This window comes from Camelus bactrianus, chromosome 14 (assembly GCF_048773025.1).
Source record: "Camelus bactrianus isolate YW-2024 breed Bactrian camel chromosome 14, ASM4877302v1, whole genome shotgun sequence".
NCBI classification, from domain to species: Eukaryota; Metazoa; Chordata; class Mammalia; order Artiodactyla; family Camelidae; genus Camelus; species Camelus bactrianus.
In genome coordinates, this window is record NC_133552.1 from 3,938,174 (window position 1) to 3,954,858 (window position 16,685).

The window sequence follows — 16,685 nt, forward strand, 5'->3', positions numbered from 1 at the left end:
GTAAGCTAGAGAAACTAGCTTTTTTTTTTTTAAATGAACTGTCTTTTAAAAGAAACATATGCAAATAATGACAACAAAAATAAAAAATTTGCCTAGCAGAGTCAAAGCACAACTGTATCCAGTTTTGAGCCTCTGACATTTTAAATTTGTTCCAATTCTTGTTCACCTTTAAATAATAACCCTGAGGCCATCAGTCCGAGGAAATCACCAGCGTCACAACCTTAAGTCCATCAAATAATCAAACGGCAAAGGCACTTTATTTCCATTCCTCACTGGTTCCTAGAAGAAAACCAAAGCGTCACCGTTCAAGGCCAAAGTCTGAAACCTTCTAAACATTACATTCTGTTTTACAGAAACAAGAACACCCTTCCTCTATTATTTCAAGACACATCTACCTCATGCAAACTTTAAAGTACCAATCACTACCCACAAGGTACCACCGTAATTATTCTGCATATGAACACCTGCACGACGCAGACTAAACACCAGGGAATCTTCCCAACATCAGGGGAAAAACAAAAAACTGCGGAACAATATTTTAGGAAAAACGCTAACTTCTTCAGCATTACAGTGGATTGTTCCTTAGACTGAAGTCCAAAGCAGAATAAATGTTTTTGCCTATAGGATCTCACATTATAGACATATTTTCCATTCCGTAAGAACAGAAGGCTTTTATTTTCTTCTCTCCTTGCCCCAGGACTTACTCCACTGCTTACTTTATTTGTGCCTGCAAGCGCTCTTACTCTGATCATAATTTGAAAGAATTATGAAAGTTCTCTTCTCAGGGATCCCTGAAAAACTCAGGGAGACCAATACTGTAGAAATTAACACAATTTAGTCACTATAATCTTAGCCCTTACAAAAAAAAATGCTAACCAGAAGGAAATTACAGTAAGTTTGCTGACATCAGAAGTAAACTGCTCCTTCACTGCACAAATAATTTGGCCAAGAATCGCATGTCAATAAGAGAACAAAGCCCACAGATACCCAGGTAGGAAAAAAGAAAAACTCTCTGAACCATAAGTTCCTAAAATATTTTAAAAGATTTAAAAAAAAAAAAAAAGAGTAATCTACAACTGCTTCATCAATTACCCGAGCATCCCAAGACTAGCATCTTTAAAATACTCATTTTCAAACTCTGTAATGACTTCAACTTTGTCAGCAGTAACTTGTGAGCCCTGCTGTCACTCCCACAGCCATGGCACCAGAACATGCCCCCATCCTCTCCTTATGAGGACAGGAAGGCCTATCAATAGTGATGTGATGATTCTAATTTACGTTTACAGTACAAAGGACTTTCACACGAATCATCCCACTTCACATGCATCCTCTCATCTGATCCAATGGGGAAATTATCACTCCATTTCACAGCTGAAATCAGGAAAGTCGTCCATCCAACCACAAATAACTAGTAAGTGAAATGGGACTCAAAACCACACACACACAGAAAGCTTAGACGTTAGGGACAGAAATTCCCAGATTCTTGTTTAAAAAGGAAGGAAAGCCAATTCTGTCTCAACCAACAAAGCTGCAACACCTTGGCTTGTAGGTATCATCGTGGACTTGGGAGTCAAGAAACGTGGACCCCATCCCTAGTCGACGTGGGGTGACTTGAAGTTTCTTTCTCCAGTCTGTGAAAGTGGGACTAACATTTCCTGAGCTTTCCTAGCTCTAGAAGGATTTTAAAGATGACAGACATGAGAAAGAGTATGAGACTAACGAAAAAAGAAAAGGACTAATGATTCTGAAACTCACAGAGAGCTTGTGGAGATATTAAGTTCTTAGGGGTGACAGCAGTGTGGTGTTACTGTTATATAGACTGTCTTTCTGTTTTAGGCAGGTTTGTTGTTGAGCAGTATTTTGTTTTTTATCTAATCTGATAGTTCCTTCACAATACCACAGATAAATTTAATCCATTTAGATTTATTGTAATTAATGAAATTGAGCCTATTTCTTCCATTTTATTTTGGTTTTCTATTTGTCTTTTTTCCTTTTGAATCATACTTTTCCTATTTTCCTTCCCTCAGAGTTTGAGTGATAAAGCTTAAGTTTCAATTGGTTTGGAAGCAAGAAAATTCATTTCTTGTTTGGGTATGTATTCATCCTTAATTTTTAACATACATATAAAACTTCAAACTTTCTAGTATTGGGTTTTGGGGAGGACAAGATTTAACAGGCTCTAACTACCCATGAAACAATCCTTCCTACCCCACCCCATCTTATCACTGTCATCACCTTTTTTTAATACAACTTTTTAAACAATCAATGTAATATAAAATTTACCAACATACTTCCATCAATTCCAATGTTTCTTTATCCAAACTTTCCTTGGAACTTACACTCCCGCAGGCTAAATGCATATTTTCATGGTACTTCAATGGGAGGCAGTAATTGGTGAACTCTCTGGCCCCTTTCTCTTCTCCAGCCTCATTCCTCCCAAGAGCCCTTCCACTCAAACCACCTCCAGAACCTAAAAGGAGCGCATTATCCCACGAGGTGGCCCCTCTGCTCACCTCTGGAATCCCCTCTCTTCTGTCCACACAATAGACTTCATTTCACAAACTTCAGATCTCTTCTGTGAAGCTTTCTCCTGAAGCCCTCCTCTCTCTCCCAGGAAGAAATAACCACTTTCCCTTTCACACGCTCATCACAGTGACGTGTTGTACACGTCTCTCCTCCTTCCCCACCTTTCTCTCACCATGGCGCACACACACATCTAAGTGCGGAGCCCACAAGGAGACACAGGTAGGGCTGTTCTTCCCTGGGTGCCGCTGGTAGGGATCTCTGGTCAATCCAGACACCTCCCAGCTGCCCAGGGCCCAAGAGGACTTCTTTCTCTACACAACTGTAACCCACCAGGGAAACACTGAATGGGAAGCTCTGCAAGACCAGAGCTTCTCATGCTCCCATCTTTGCACCCTCAATACCCACATCCACCCTGACACGACATCTCCATGAGTACTTCCGGAAATACTTATGAAGAAAAGGCACTCTTTACGAAAACAAAAAACAGAACACATCGCTATTAACTTAAAAATGATAAAGTCACCCCTCCTCCCATAAAAAGCACTCACACACTTATTCACTGCCAGGCAGAAAGCTTACTTAGGTCACTAAAGTAAAAAGCACTGAAATAAAATCAAAAGCAACAGTGCTCTAACTCCATTAAAAGACACCATGATTAAACCACTGTTCACAAGTCGGAAACACATGGTTGGCTCCCGCACCTAAGAAGCATTTCAATAAGAACATCTGTCAGTTATCACTGAAAAAACATCCACTTCTTGTTTTAACTTGGAAAAAATTTTCTTTGGCACAGATTTAGACGTGTGGATTACTACAGATGGAGATTCTACGCAAGCTTATACATCGCTCTGTAGACACCCCAAAATTCTTAGAAAAAGCTAATAATCTTTCTTTTGGAGAAGCAGCAGAAAAGAATAAGCCAGTGAGCACAGAGGATGAGGACGGTCTAGGGCACCCCACGCCAGCACGTTCTGTACCAACTGTCACGGACTTCACGCTCTCCCAAAACCCTTCTCGACTGAGTACTTTCGTGAAAGCAAAGGCTGAACAGTTTCTCTTCCAAAACAAATGATGTATGTAAACTGTCTCTTTCATCTCCTTCTAACACAAATTCTGTGCATAGGGTTTTAACTGAGTGAGTCTTATATTTAGGTATTTTCAACAACACTGGGTCTCTGAGTTTTTAATTCTGTAGCCTATAACTCCTCGTAATATCCAGCATTTACCTTTTTCTTCCAACAAAGTACTTTACAGATATTTAAATAATCCTCTTCCAGCCCAAGAAACAAGGAGAGGTTTCAGACAAGCGACCTAAAGGGGAGGTGGGCATTTGCACGGCAGGTGATGAGAAGGACAGAGGCAGGAGGGGATCAGTGCAATGATACGGCCCCAGGAAACACCAGTAAATATAAAGGGAACACGGCCTGAAGCCTACGTCTCATTCTAACCATGACAAAAGGTTGGTGTGCTTTTTTTTTTTTTACTATAAAAAGTAAGATTTTTCTTCTGAAAGCAGTATTCCCAACTTACCTAAACATCTAAAACATTTTTGAGAATGTCACAAATTAGAACATTTTTATTCCCAGACAAAAGAAATATAATCTCTTTCTACAAACTATTCAAAACAAGGGGAAAAGCCAATCTACGTCCTTAGTTTGTAGTATAATCTAACCCTTTTAACTTCAAAATAAATGTATGCTTTCGCAGAGGCCTATACCATTAATAAACTGTTTCTCGTGATGAAAATGAACTAAAATAACTGCATTTTATTTAAAAAATTCAATTTTGGTTCCCAGTACTTGCTGAGCTGGCATTAATTAGTACTGCCAACAAGTCCTCCTTACACACTGAGGGGAGAAAATAAATCATTTTATAAAGGTGATAATAATAGCCACCAGCACCACAGAGGGATTAGGTGCCAGTCTACAACCCTGTGAACTGGGTATTACTTCGCTCTCATCTACAGATAAAAAAGCCACGGCACAGAGAAGGAACTTGTGCAAGGTCACACTCACACCGAGGGGAATAAACATAGAATCTCAAAAAAGTGCCCCAATTCAAATCTTTTTTTAAATGGTATTGGAAAAGAAAAAAATGTCAAAAATAGGTAAATAGCTGTGTGCATGAGCCTGTCAGTGGATAAAATGGTATCACTAACCTCCACTAAATACTTTCGAAAAAAGAAATACATCTACTTTGGGCTGCAACCTTCCATAAATTCTATAACAGTTAAAAAAAACTGGGAAACTAGGTATAAGCCATTTAACTGTATCTGACTCTATGCTCCTCACATTCCCTAAAACACAGTTAGGCCCAACCTACTGAGTGGGAGAAAACACTGCAAACCACGTATCTGATAAGGGACTGGCATCCAAAATAGATAAAAGAATTCATACAATTCAACAGCAAAAACAATCTAATTTAAAGATGGCTTAGGATCTGATTCGAAAGATGACACACAGACGGCCAACAGGCACATGAAGAGACGCTCTACATCACTAGTCATGGGGGAAACTGAAATCAACACCACAGTGACACATCGGGGGAGGGCAGAGCTCAGTGGCAGCGTGTGCTCAGCATGCACAAGGCCCAATGGGTTCAATCCCCAGTACCTCCGTTAAAAAAAAACCCACAATGACATATCACCTCACACCCATCAGAATGGCTATCATCAAAACGATGAGAAATAACAAGTGTTGCTGAGGATGTGGAGAAAAGGGAACCCTTGTGCACTGCTTTTGGGAATGCAAATTGATGCAGCCACTACAGAAAACAGTATCGATGCTCCTCAAAAAAATTAAAACTAAAACTACCACACAATCCAGCAATTCCACTTCTGGATATTTACTGAAGAAAATGAAAACACTAATTCAAAAAGACAAATGCATCCCTATGTTCACTGCGGCATTATTTACAACAGCTGAGATACGGAAACAACCAAAATGACCACCAACGGATGAAAGGATAAAGAAGCTGTGGTGTATGAATACAACGGAATATTACTCACCCATAGAAAAGACTAAAATCTTGCCATTTGTGACAACATGGATGGACCTAGAAAGTATTATGCTAAATGAAGTATATCAGACAGAGAAAGACAAATAAATTATCTCACTCATATGTGTAATTTAAAAAACAACCCCCCCCCACAAGCTCATAGAGAACAGACTGATGGTTGCCAGAGGTGGAAGGGGAGAGGGGAGAGATGGGTGAAGGGGGTCAAAATGGAAAAAAGAAAATAATTAATTGACTGATGAATTAAACATGATTAGAGTTCCCAAAATGCTATCAATAATCATTTATAAACTCTCAACGGATCAGAGAACACTGAGTTTTACATGTAGAAGGAAACACAGAGCATTTGCCAGTGTCTAGTCCAAACCCTTCATTTTACAAAGCTTGGAAGGCTTTAGAGACTTCCCCATATGTACAGATCTAAATGTCAAAACCCAGACTAGAAGTTTCCTTCTGGTCCAATTGCTCTTTTAAGTTTCTGGAATTGAACTACTGAAAGAGAAATCAAAACAAAATTAGATTATTTAAATCTAAAAAAATGAAGGTTTCTGGAAAGGAATTAATACTAAGTAAACAGATGCTTAAATAATCTTTCTCGGGACAGTAGATTTTCAGGAAAGCTTCAATAAATGTGACTTTAAAGGCAGGAAGAAAGAAACTTATGACAAAATGGAAGTGGACTCAGTCTCTGGGGGCTTGGTCAGAAGCCCAGAACCAAAGATAAGCAGGTACATTATTGTAAGTCTGGCTGAAACAGGCCACATGGATCGTGGGAGAGTAAATAATTAGCCTACTTTGAGATTTATTATAAAAACCAGAGGTGGAAGCAGAAAACCACAGGAGGTAATAAGCAAAGTCACACATAACAAAATGAGACCAGTATCTTCACACATGTTGCACATAATGGAACATGATATTTAAAACCATACTTTCTAAGCATATTAAAAGTTTCAAATCCCAATGGTCTTACCTTTACTTGTGGTCAGTGCCAATAACACACGGCGAAAACTAAAATGTAAAATTTTATCTGGGGTACAAGCTCAATTAAATTTTTTTAAAAAGACAAAATAAGCACTGGGAAGTAAAGTTGTTTTCTTTGTGCTTCCTTAAGAGTTTCCAAACTCTTTTTTATAGAGCATTTTCCAAATTTTCTATAATGAGCATGTATAATTTTTTTAAAAATTTTTATTAAAGTATAATTGATTTACAGTGTTGTGTTAGTTTCTGGTGTACAGCAAAGTGATTCGGCTATATATATTCTTTTTCATATTCTTTTCCATTATGGTATAATACAGGATATTGAATACAGTTCCCTGTGCACTGCAGTAGGACCTTGCTGTTTATCTACTTTATATATAGCAGTTTGTATCTGCTAATCCCAAACTCCTACGTATAATTTTTAATGTCCAATATGCATTTTAGTCAAATTCAAAAGATCAGCAGGCTTATATGAAACATTTATCATACTTATTCTAAACATTCTCTCCACTAAGGTCCTGAAACACATGTTCAAACATTCTTTATCAGTATTAAACCAACCGTTTATATGACAGAAGACTCCTTATTTTTGAAGTTTTCATCCCTCTTAAATCAACATTAGAAACAGCAAAATTAGTAAACCAATGGCAACTTAGCTTGAATGTTCCTATCACAGAAATACTATTTTACTAATAAAACATTAACAAAAATTAATTAAATATTTCACTAATAAAAGAATTATATCCATCCTATTTCTTGAAAAAGGAACAAGGAATTTTACTATTTAATATTCTGACTATATGAATCCCTCCGCCCCATCCCCAACAAGGCACAGGCTTTGCGGTTTTCTCTCCTTCCCTCTTTCTGGAGTGATAAACTGCATTGACCACACACACATTTGACTCCTGGTCAGTGACTCAAGTCTCAGTGAGACTCAAACAATTAGACAAGACAAACAGCTGGTCTCACCTGGGACCTTCCTGCAATAAGCCAGTTATTCACTGTTACATACGGTTCCCACGCCCAGGGTGCCGCGCTAGGCAAGGTTTTTTGAAGTAAAAGACCCACTGAGCAGCTGATTTGTGGCCTCGGCCTCACCGTGTTCTAGGGGATGGAGATGACCCCCTAGTGTCGGGGGGTGGAAAGTAGCCAGGCAGGGCCCCCATGACCTACCACCTTCACCAGAACAACTTCTCCTTCAGCCAACCCTCTCCCAATACCCGCTCCCAGCGGGGACTCCCACCACTGGAACCTGAAGAGTGAGGAGCCCCCACCACCGCGCTCCTCGGGCAGCCCTGACCCTGACCTGTGCTGTCACTTTCTAGTCCTGGGCCACCAAAAGCTCCTCTACAACTCCCACTTCAATTTCAAAACACAGGCCACCCCTCTATATGTGTTCAGCCACTCTCCCCATTATTTCACAACTGTTAAGCACACTATTAAACACTAGGCAGCTGCTCTTTGCCAAGTCTGAAGCTACTTTAGCAGCAAAACAAGCACCACATGATACTGAAATTATTTCTTGGACCAATAACAAGAGGCATTTCTACAGGTACCTTGAAAATGTATTCACTGCAGCCTAAACATAATCATTCATTTGGGTCAGGCTAAAACACGAACCTAAGAGAAACAAACTTCATTAATGTTCACCCGTCAGCGGAACAGTAATCTAGAATGAGGCATATCTGAAGAGATTTGCTTTTAACAGTTACTCAGACCAATTAAGGTACTGCTGATTTGCCCAGGTACTTTATGCTGACAAATGACAATATTACGTCGCCGTTCTTATTTACGGAATAAAATTTCAAACTCGTTATAAATCTTTTCCCACCTGCTGATTCTCTGAGAAATCGTTCTGTTTTGGTGCGGTCCCTGTTCTCTCCACCACTCCCCACACAACCCCAACCTCAACCACGTTTTACCGGACTCACTCCCCCTGGACATGGGCAGGAGAAACGAAGGGCTCTGGGAAACCTCTACTGTCTGCACAACTCCACCAACTGCAGAAATAAAATGACAGTCCTTCCCCTTACGGTCTTTACAATCTAATGAACAGATTAAGAGAAAAATTTACAATACAGGAAGCATGGTAAGTGCTACTGAGATGACAAAAATGCTGTGAAATTAAATGTGGGGGATGGGCAGGCATAGAATTATTCAAGTAGGGCTACCTGCTTGAAACAGCTATGAACGTGCCAGAAATTCACAAAGGCATAGAGGTAAGTATCTTTGCTTTTCTTGACTGTCAGTTTTGTAACTGTCAGAAGATAGAATGAAGTTTTCTTTAAAGAATAAGACTGCAGATCACTTTGAGATGTGCAGCACCATTCTGGGAGCACACCAGAATTTATTCAAATGGGAACACAGACACACCCAATTTTAACACTACGTTTGGAGCAATCTCATTTGGCCAGGCCCTGATGTTTCTGTATCCACCAATGATACACACAGGCCACACACAGTTAATGCACCTGTACAGCAGCCCTAGAAAGACCTTAGAGGTCTAAAATTCTTGAGATCAAAATCCCACTTACTCAGTGCGTGACTTGGCAAATCTCTCTGTGCCTCATTTTCTTAACCTGGTTAGAGCACGTATTAATACGTTTATGTAAATACTGTTTGTCTCCCTTAACTAGAATGTAAACACCATGAAAGCAGAAGCAGTCTTGGTCACTGCTGTATCCCCAGCACTCAGCTTAATCTCTAGTACTTAGTAGGCGCTAAATGTATACCTGATACACTTGAGCGGATGAACAGGTCAGTAAATAATAACACAACACTCAGAAACTCTAGACTTTGACAACTGAACTATGATCCAAACAATCTGTGTAGCTCAGCAATCTGGCAAGATTATCACTTTCAAAGATTTAATTATCACATTCCTTTTGAAATAAAGTAAGATAATAACTGGCATAGCTAAAAATAATTAATCTACACGACCCTGGGAAATCCTCTTAATACAGTCCCTTTAACATCAATGCTTTCTTAAAATGTGAGTTGAGAGAAAAACAAACACCCATTTGAGAAAATGGATTCTTCAGTGATTCATCCTTCAATATGATTTAATACTGTAGACTTTAATCCCATCTGATTTCAGCCATTTTTCATACTGTTCCCCAGAGTGCCCTATAGAATCTGCTTTTAAAGCATCTTTCCGATCTGATTCACACCTTAAAGAAAGGTACATGAAACGTACTACCTTTAAATGGAAGATTGCTTGGGGGATTTCCTGTATGAATAAAGAGGGCCAGTAAGACAGAAAACTGAAGGAAAGATTTCAGAAGTCTATAATAACATAATCACTAGGCCACGTTGTGAAGAATAACTTTTTTCTGTGACGGCTCATCATTAAGATCGCTAAATGGAAGTCTTAAGGAGCTGATGAAACGAATTCGCCCCATTGTTTGGAAAACAGGTCCTTCTGGCCAAGCACAAAACACCAAGATTTAAATGCACACACGTTCTGCTTAACTCGGGACTTTTCAACAGGCATTAGCACTTTCCCCTGAAAGTCGATTTAAATGCCCCAATAACAAACATACAGCAACCCTCGCCGTCAGTTCCTGCCCAGGAATACTTGAAACCGCACGCAGATGCAACTGGCGCATTAAAGTAAACAAATGACAGGAATGCTTAAGCTGTTTTCGAGATTAACGTGGATTCGCAAAGACAAGACTGCCACCTGGACACACGGTGGAAACGAGAGAGCTCTTCCTCTCAGGAAGAGTAGAAAAGGGGGAAATTTTTCAACAGCACTTATTTAAAGTTTCCACCTTCACACACACACCCCGTCCCTCGGCCCCGGTGGGGGGTCTTGGCCTCGCCAGAGGCGCGGGAAGGAAACCCGAGCCTGATTTCCGTCCCCTCCCGGCCGGGAAGGAGACCCTGCCTTCCTGCCGCAGACCCCACGCCCTGGGACCCTGCCACCCGGCCCAGCCGCCGCGGACGGAAACGCGGGCGCTGCTCGCGTCCTTCCACCTCCATCCCCGACCAGGCCCGCGCCCCGCTCGCGCGCCCACAGCCCGGGGCGCCCCGACGCCGCGGGGGGACAGAGCGGCCGAGCCCGGGGCACCGACGACCGGCACCCACCCCCGCCGCCACCCTCGCGCCGCCCGCTCCCGGGGTCTCTCCGCCAGCGCTCGCGCCCCACTGTCCAACCGCCCCCGCCCGGCCGCGCGCCGCCCCCGCCCGGCCGCCGGACCCGCGCCAGGCCCCGCGGGCGGCGAGGGGCGGGGACGAGGGCTGCCGGCGGGGCCCGGCCGCCCGCCCGCCCGCCGCCCTCCCGTCGCACCTACCATGGTACAGATGGAGGCGAATTTGGAGACTGTCATTAGGATTTCCATCCGCCCAGCGCCATCTTCCACCCAATCACAGCGGCGGCGGCGGGCGGGGGAGGAGGGCAGCCGCGCCGCCCGCTCGCACCGCAGCCCGCGGGCGGACCCCGAGCCGCCGCGGACCCACGAACTGAGCCTGCTAAGCCGCCGCTGCCGTCGCCGCCGCCGGCGCTCCGGCTCTCCCCGCCGCGGGCCCCAGCCCCCGCCTGCCGGCCGCCCGCCCCCGGCTCCTCCCCGTCGCAGGGCGCAGCCGCTGCCTCGGGGCCCGCGCCTGCCCGCGAAGCCGCCCGCCGCACACCCCGCCCAGCGCGCTGGGGAGCGGGCTCCGCTGAGGCCCTAATGCCCGGCCTGCCTAGCAGCTGCGCGGCCCGGCGGCGCGCCCCGCCCACTCCGCGCACCGGCCCCGCCCACTCCCCCGCGCAAGCCTGCTCGGCCTCGGAGCGCGCGAGACGGGGAACTCCGGCGCCGGCCACACCCCGCGCCTGGCCGAGGCGGGGCTCGGGTGGGCACGCCTCCCGCCCGCGTCCCTCGCGGTCCTAGAGCCCGCGAGCCCGGGCAGGGGCGAGAGGGGCACCGGGGGCGACTCACGACCAGCGCTAATCCTGGAAGGGACTGACCCGCAGCCTCCACCAAGGGCGAAGGGCCAGCTCTCCCCCACTGCCCAGACAGAAAACTGGTGGTGATCACGATAATTCTGGGTGCGGTGGGAGGAAACCTGCTTTACGGTAACCCAGCGTCCCAAGCTCTTAAAATCTAAGGTGGTTTGTTTCTTTTTACATGGGTGAATCAGCTGGGTCAAAACACCGTAATTTATCGAAAGACAAATTAATTAAATAAAAATGATGCATTTCCTCCTGCTGTTTGACCATACATTTAGAATATGGTTATAAATATAATTTCTAAATATATTTGTTCTGAAAGTTGAATTGGAAAATAGGGAAGGCCTCAACCCAGACAGCTTGGCTTCACTTCTTCCCATTTGAAAAAGAAGTTCAAGTTAGTAGAATAACTTTATAAATTATTGTATTAGAAAGCTGGCGATATTTCACCATTGGAGGAACTGTACTGATTGGGGTCCTTTTTTGGGTTCCCCCATTTCAGTGCCGCAGAAATTCAGACAAATCTCTAAAATCAGATATGCTTTACCTCATAAGTTCAAAACATTCAAAAACATTCAACAAAATTTAGGTGAAAAACAGATGTCTGGTACATGAATGCTGTTTCCATAGTGATTTCCAGTATCAGCTTGCTTGGGGGAAAAAAATTGCAAACAGAATATAGCCAAGTCCCATAGTAGCTGGTCTGGTTCTCCAGGCACCTGCCTCCCTGGAGTGCTAGGGCCTGTTTTTCACAACCACACATAGGGTACCTGGGACTGCTCACCTCCTGTTTTCCCACCTAGACTTGGAAGTATCACCCACCTGAGTTCTTTCTTGCTATGTTCCATCCTGCTTAGGCCTCCAGGTTGTGCCTGGGCCTTGGACCAGTGTCGCCATGGCCCTGGATCCTGTCTGTCTTGCCTATTTGGATAAAAGTCTATCATCGTTCTGTCTTCCTCTCTTGCTATTCTGTTCCAGCAAACAGGTCTATGTACCAGAATTTGAGCCCCATCTCCATCTCTGCTGCCCACCCAGATTCCCTCGTCCACGAATCCTAAACTGTCACAGGAACAGATGCCATCAGCTTTATATCTAATTTTATATGAGAACAAGGGCTTTTCCAAATGGATTTCTGGTAGAATAGTATGGAGCTGTGTTTACTTGATTTTATAGCTATCTAAATTCACAGGTGATATCATAGATCCTAACGGCAAACCTCAGTGCCTCATCTCCCCAGCCTAAGGAAGGGCACAAACACAGAGTCCTCTATGGGCTAGGTACTGCACTGGCTGGGGTGTTTTTTATCATATGTAATGCAGTTGAAGATAAGATTGGACTGAAACATCACACTTTTGCCCCCAGAGCTTGAGAGGGATGTTCTGGGCTTAGAACACAGTTTTTACCTGCAGCTGTATCAGCTTTACAGAGAGCTTCATTGTGCATAGGGAAACAGGAGTTTGTGTGCAACTGACTTCTTTTGGGCCTTCCTGAGTGTACAAGCTACAAATTGTACCCAAATAAACTCAGGGACCAAGCAAGTAAACAAATTAGGACCAAGCTTAATCCATTCAGTCAGCACAATGATTTTGAATGGTTTCATTTGAATAATTTTACCCAAGTCTTGTACTGCCCAGTTCCTGGCAAGCCACTTCATATTTTCTGTTACTCTTCCTGCCACCAGTTAACCACATGTCACTTCATGTATTTCTGCCACCTCTCTTCTCCCCGAAGGCATCTGGGGAGATGTGTTAGCACTAACTAACACAAATGAGTGAAATGCTGCCTGTGATGGGGAGGGGAAGGAAGTGGCGGGGAGGGGCGGGGAGGCATGTAAGACATCCATAATGACAGGGAGTGCTTTCCAAGGACTTACCTTCTCACCGAGCATTTTCTCAAATCCTCGTAACAACTCAGTGGAGTAGGTGTGATGATCATGCCCATTTTCAAAAGGAAACTGAGGCACAGAGATCACTTTCCCCAGGTTGTACAACTAGCCTGCAGTGGAACCAGGATGTTTAATGTGGCTCCAGAGGTCTCACTTGTACCCGCTCCACTAACCCAGCTCACGTGGAAGTGCCTCATTTTGATTCTAGTCGAATGAGGTTCAGAGGCACTGATTCCTTCGGGACCTGCGTGCAGGTTTTAGCTACAAAGTAGAGTCAGCTGGATGTTTCTTTGTCTCATTTCCTTATCTGGAAAACAAGGGTAATGATTATGCCCATCTCAGAATTAATGAGGATAAAACATAGAGACACAGGGGGCGGGGGGAGGGGAGAGCTCAGTGGTAGAGTGTGTGCGTGCGTAGCATGCACAAGGTCATGGGTTCCATCCCCGGTACCTCTGTTAAACAAAAAAATAATAATAATGATAATACACAAATATCACCTCCCCCTCAAAATTAAACAAAAATTAGAAAAAAAAAATGGAGACATGGTTATAGAGTAGTGCCTGGCACTCAGCACAAACTGGAGAGCTTTGAATGGACTTTCAGTATCAACATTTTAAAAGTCAAGATGGGCAAGAAGGGCCATCAGGCTGCCAATTCATCAGAGAAAGAAAAGACAATGTACTTTTTGGACTCCAGAAAGTCTCAAGCACCTACGTCTAACTTCCCCAGTCGTAACTGTGATTTTCTTTATTGTGCCTTTCGGTTTTCCTATGGAGACAGCTTCTCACTTCATCCTGCCCTCTCCCCACGACCTACTTCTCAAAATGTTCAGGGTGATTTTTCTACATGGTTTACCCGAGTTTAACCATGTGCTTGGAGTTTGGTTCTAATGTATGATTCCACTGTCATTTTTTGCATCTTAGCATCCACCATGCTTCCTTGCTCTTGACCTTAATGAGCCTCCCTAGGGCACCTGGTGTTGGGGGAGCTTACCCCAGGGTGGGTTGTCTTGAGCCATGCAAGCTTGTCATGACTTGAGAGAAACGGACATGGCTTCCATTTCTTCCTTCTAAAAAACACTCTATTAAAACAGCCAACCGGAGCAAACTTCACCAACAGCAAAATTTCCAAAATATATTTAGCATAAAGAAACTCCTGTCAGATATGCCAGAAACTGTTAACGGTGATTTCCCATGACTGAGGAAGTGGGAATGGGTGAGCTGGGAAACAAGATGGAAGAGAGAATTTTCACTATATACTTCTTTATGCTTTTTGAGTTTTGAGCCATGCAAATGGATAACTATTTCAAAACTGAAGTAAATTGATTTTTTCTAAAAATGTAAGTAAAAGACATAGTTATGTGACAATATTCTTAAATATTAGGCACAATCTAAACAAGAATTTTTGTCAAGTAACTTACAATGCCAGTCTAACTCCAGTCTCTCTGCCTAAGCAGGACACACACTTGAACTGACAATTCCCTCCTTAGGACTCTCCTCTGGCCCTCACGGGCTCAGATGCTGCGGGTTGGGAAAGACAAAGGTCTCTTCCCAAGAGGCCTTTTGTCTTCCTGTTTCAAGAGTCAAAAGGAAGAAGCTGTGGAGGAAGTGAGAGATGGGGAGAAGGGAAGTGAATCCAGGAATTCCTGTTCGTGTTCCTAGAGGTCCATCCTCAAGGCCAAACAGAGAGGAGGTAAGGTGACCACAGTCCCTCCCGTGGTCATGGAGTCAACAATCACACGATCAGCATCACGCAATCTTGCGCCCAACCCCATCCCCAGAACAGCCCCGGGCTCTTCCCAGCACAGGAACAGTCTCGTCCTCCCAGGCACTTCTGCTTTTTAACCTTTTCTGGGGTTTTTGGTAGGGCTTTTTTTTCTTTCCATTAGCCTTTCCCAATTCCCTTTGGTCAATTCTACCAAACATGGTAGAAATTTTACTTTTTTTTTTTTTAAAAACACAGGAGCAGATGTGTCTACTTTCTGGCCCAGAACTTGAAGATACACAAATGACAGATTATACCAGAATTTCTTTTACTATGTCTTCCAGGTAACAGGGAAATGCGTGCCCATCTTTCTGAGGTCCAAGCCTGGGGCTGCTCTCCTGCCGACTGGGTACACTTCATCCCCAGAACCACTGCTTCTTCCCCTCTGCTGCCGTAAGAAGCAAGGAGTCTTTTATTTGAAGAATTCCACTGTTGGGGGTGGGGGGTAATAGCTCAGTGGGAGAGCACATGCTTAGCATGCAGGAGGTCTTGGTCCAATCCCCAGTACTTCCATTAAAAAAAAAAAAGAATTCCACTGTCAATCATTATTAAGTAGTAGGAAATAGGCAACCAAAATAATAAAGGGCAAAACAAACTTTATAAAGCTCTACAACAGTTAGCAGTGGTTGACCCCTGAAATACTAGCAGGTTTCAAGTTAATCAGGGTGTTAGAAGACTTGGTTGACTCCCTCCCCTCTGCCCCTGCACGATGTCCAGTCTGTGATTCTGAACAAGCTCCAGTTTTCTCGTTATACAAAGGGGGAGACCCTGACTCCATCAGGTTGTGGGGAAGATTAAATGAGACATTGCCCCTAAGTACTTGGAACTGCAGCCAGCCCCCAGGATGAATGAAGTAAGAGTGTGCGGCTGTTCACTTGGAATCTTTCCTCTCGTCTCCTAGCAAGATAGTTACGTCAGAAGTGTGCGTGGTTGCTGATTCAGAAAGTGATGAATTCACAATAACAAAATGTGGGAACAATGCACATGTCCATTGATGATGAATGGATAAACAAAATATGGTAAATATATATAATGGAATATTATTCGGCCTGAAAAAGGAACAAAATTCTGACACCTGCTACAATATGGATGAGCCTTGAGGACACTGTGCATGAAATAAGCCAGTCACAAAAAAACGAATACTGTATAATTCCACTCAAGTGAATTGAGTAAAATAGTCAAATTCATAGAGATGAAAGGCAAGATGGTGGTTGCCAGGACTGGGAGGAGTGGGGTTTAATGGGCGCGGAACCTCTCTGGAGGATGACGAGGGGGTTTGCAGTATACACAGAAGCGATGGCTGCACAACAATGCGAATGTACTCGATGCCACTGAACTGGATACTTAGAAGTGGTTAAAATGCTAAGTGCTATATTATGTATGTTTTACTGAAATAAAAAAACAATCATTCAAAAACACTCACCAAGGGGGAGGGTACGGCTCAGTGGTAGAGTGCATGCTTAGCATGCGCGAGGTCCTGGGTTCAATCCCCAGTACCTTCATTTTAATTAATTAGTTAATTAATTAAAAAACAATTAACCCCCCCTCAAAAAAAAAAAGAAAAAGAAAAAGACCAAGGAC

General features: G+C 43.6%; 1 protein-coding gene across 1 annotated transcript in view; it reads right to left on the bottom strand.

The window, feature by feature from the left end:
- Positions 1 to 11,186, bottom strand: part of USP12 (ubiquitin specific peptidase 12) — a 68,614-nt gene extending 57,428 nt beyond the window's left edge. Inside the window, exon 1 of the mRNA XM_074377956.1 lies at positions 10,815 to 11,186. Within this exon, the coding sequence (XP_074234057.1) occupies positions 10,815 to 10,862 (48 nt within the window). The 5' untranslated portion in view covers positions 10,863 to 11,186. The remainder of the gene's footprint in view (positions 1 to 10,814) is intronic.
- Positions 11,187 to 16,685: the final 5,499 nt, after the last annotated feature.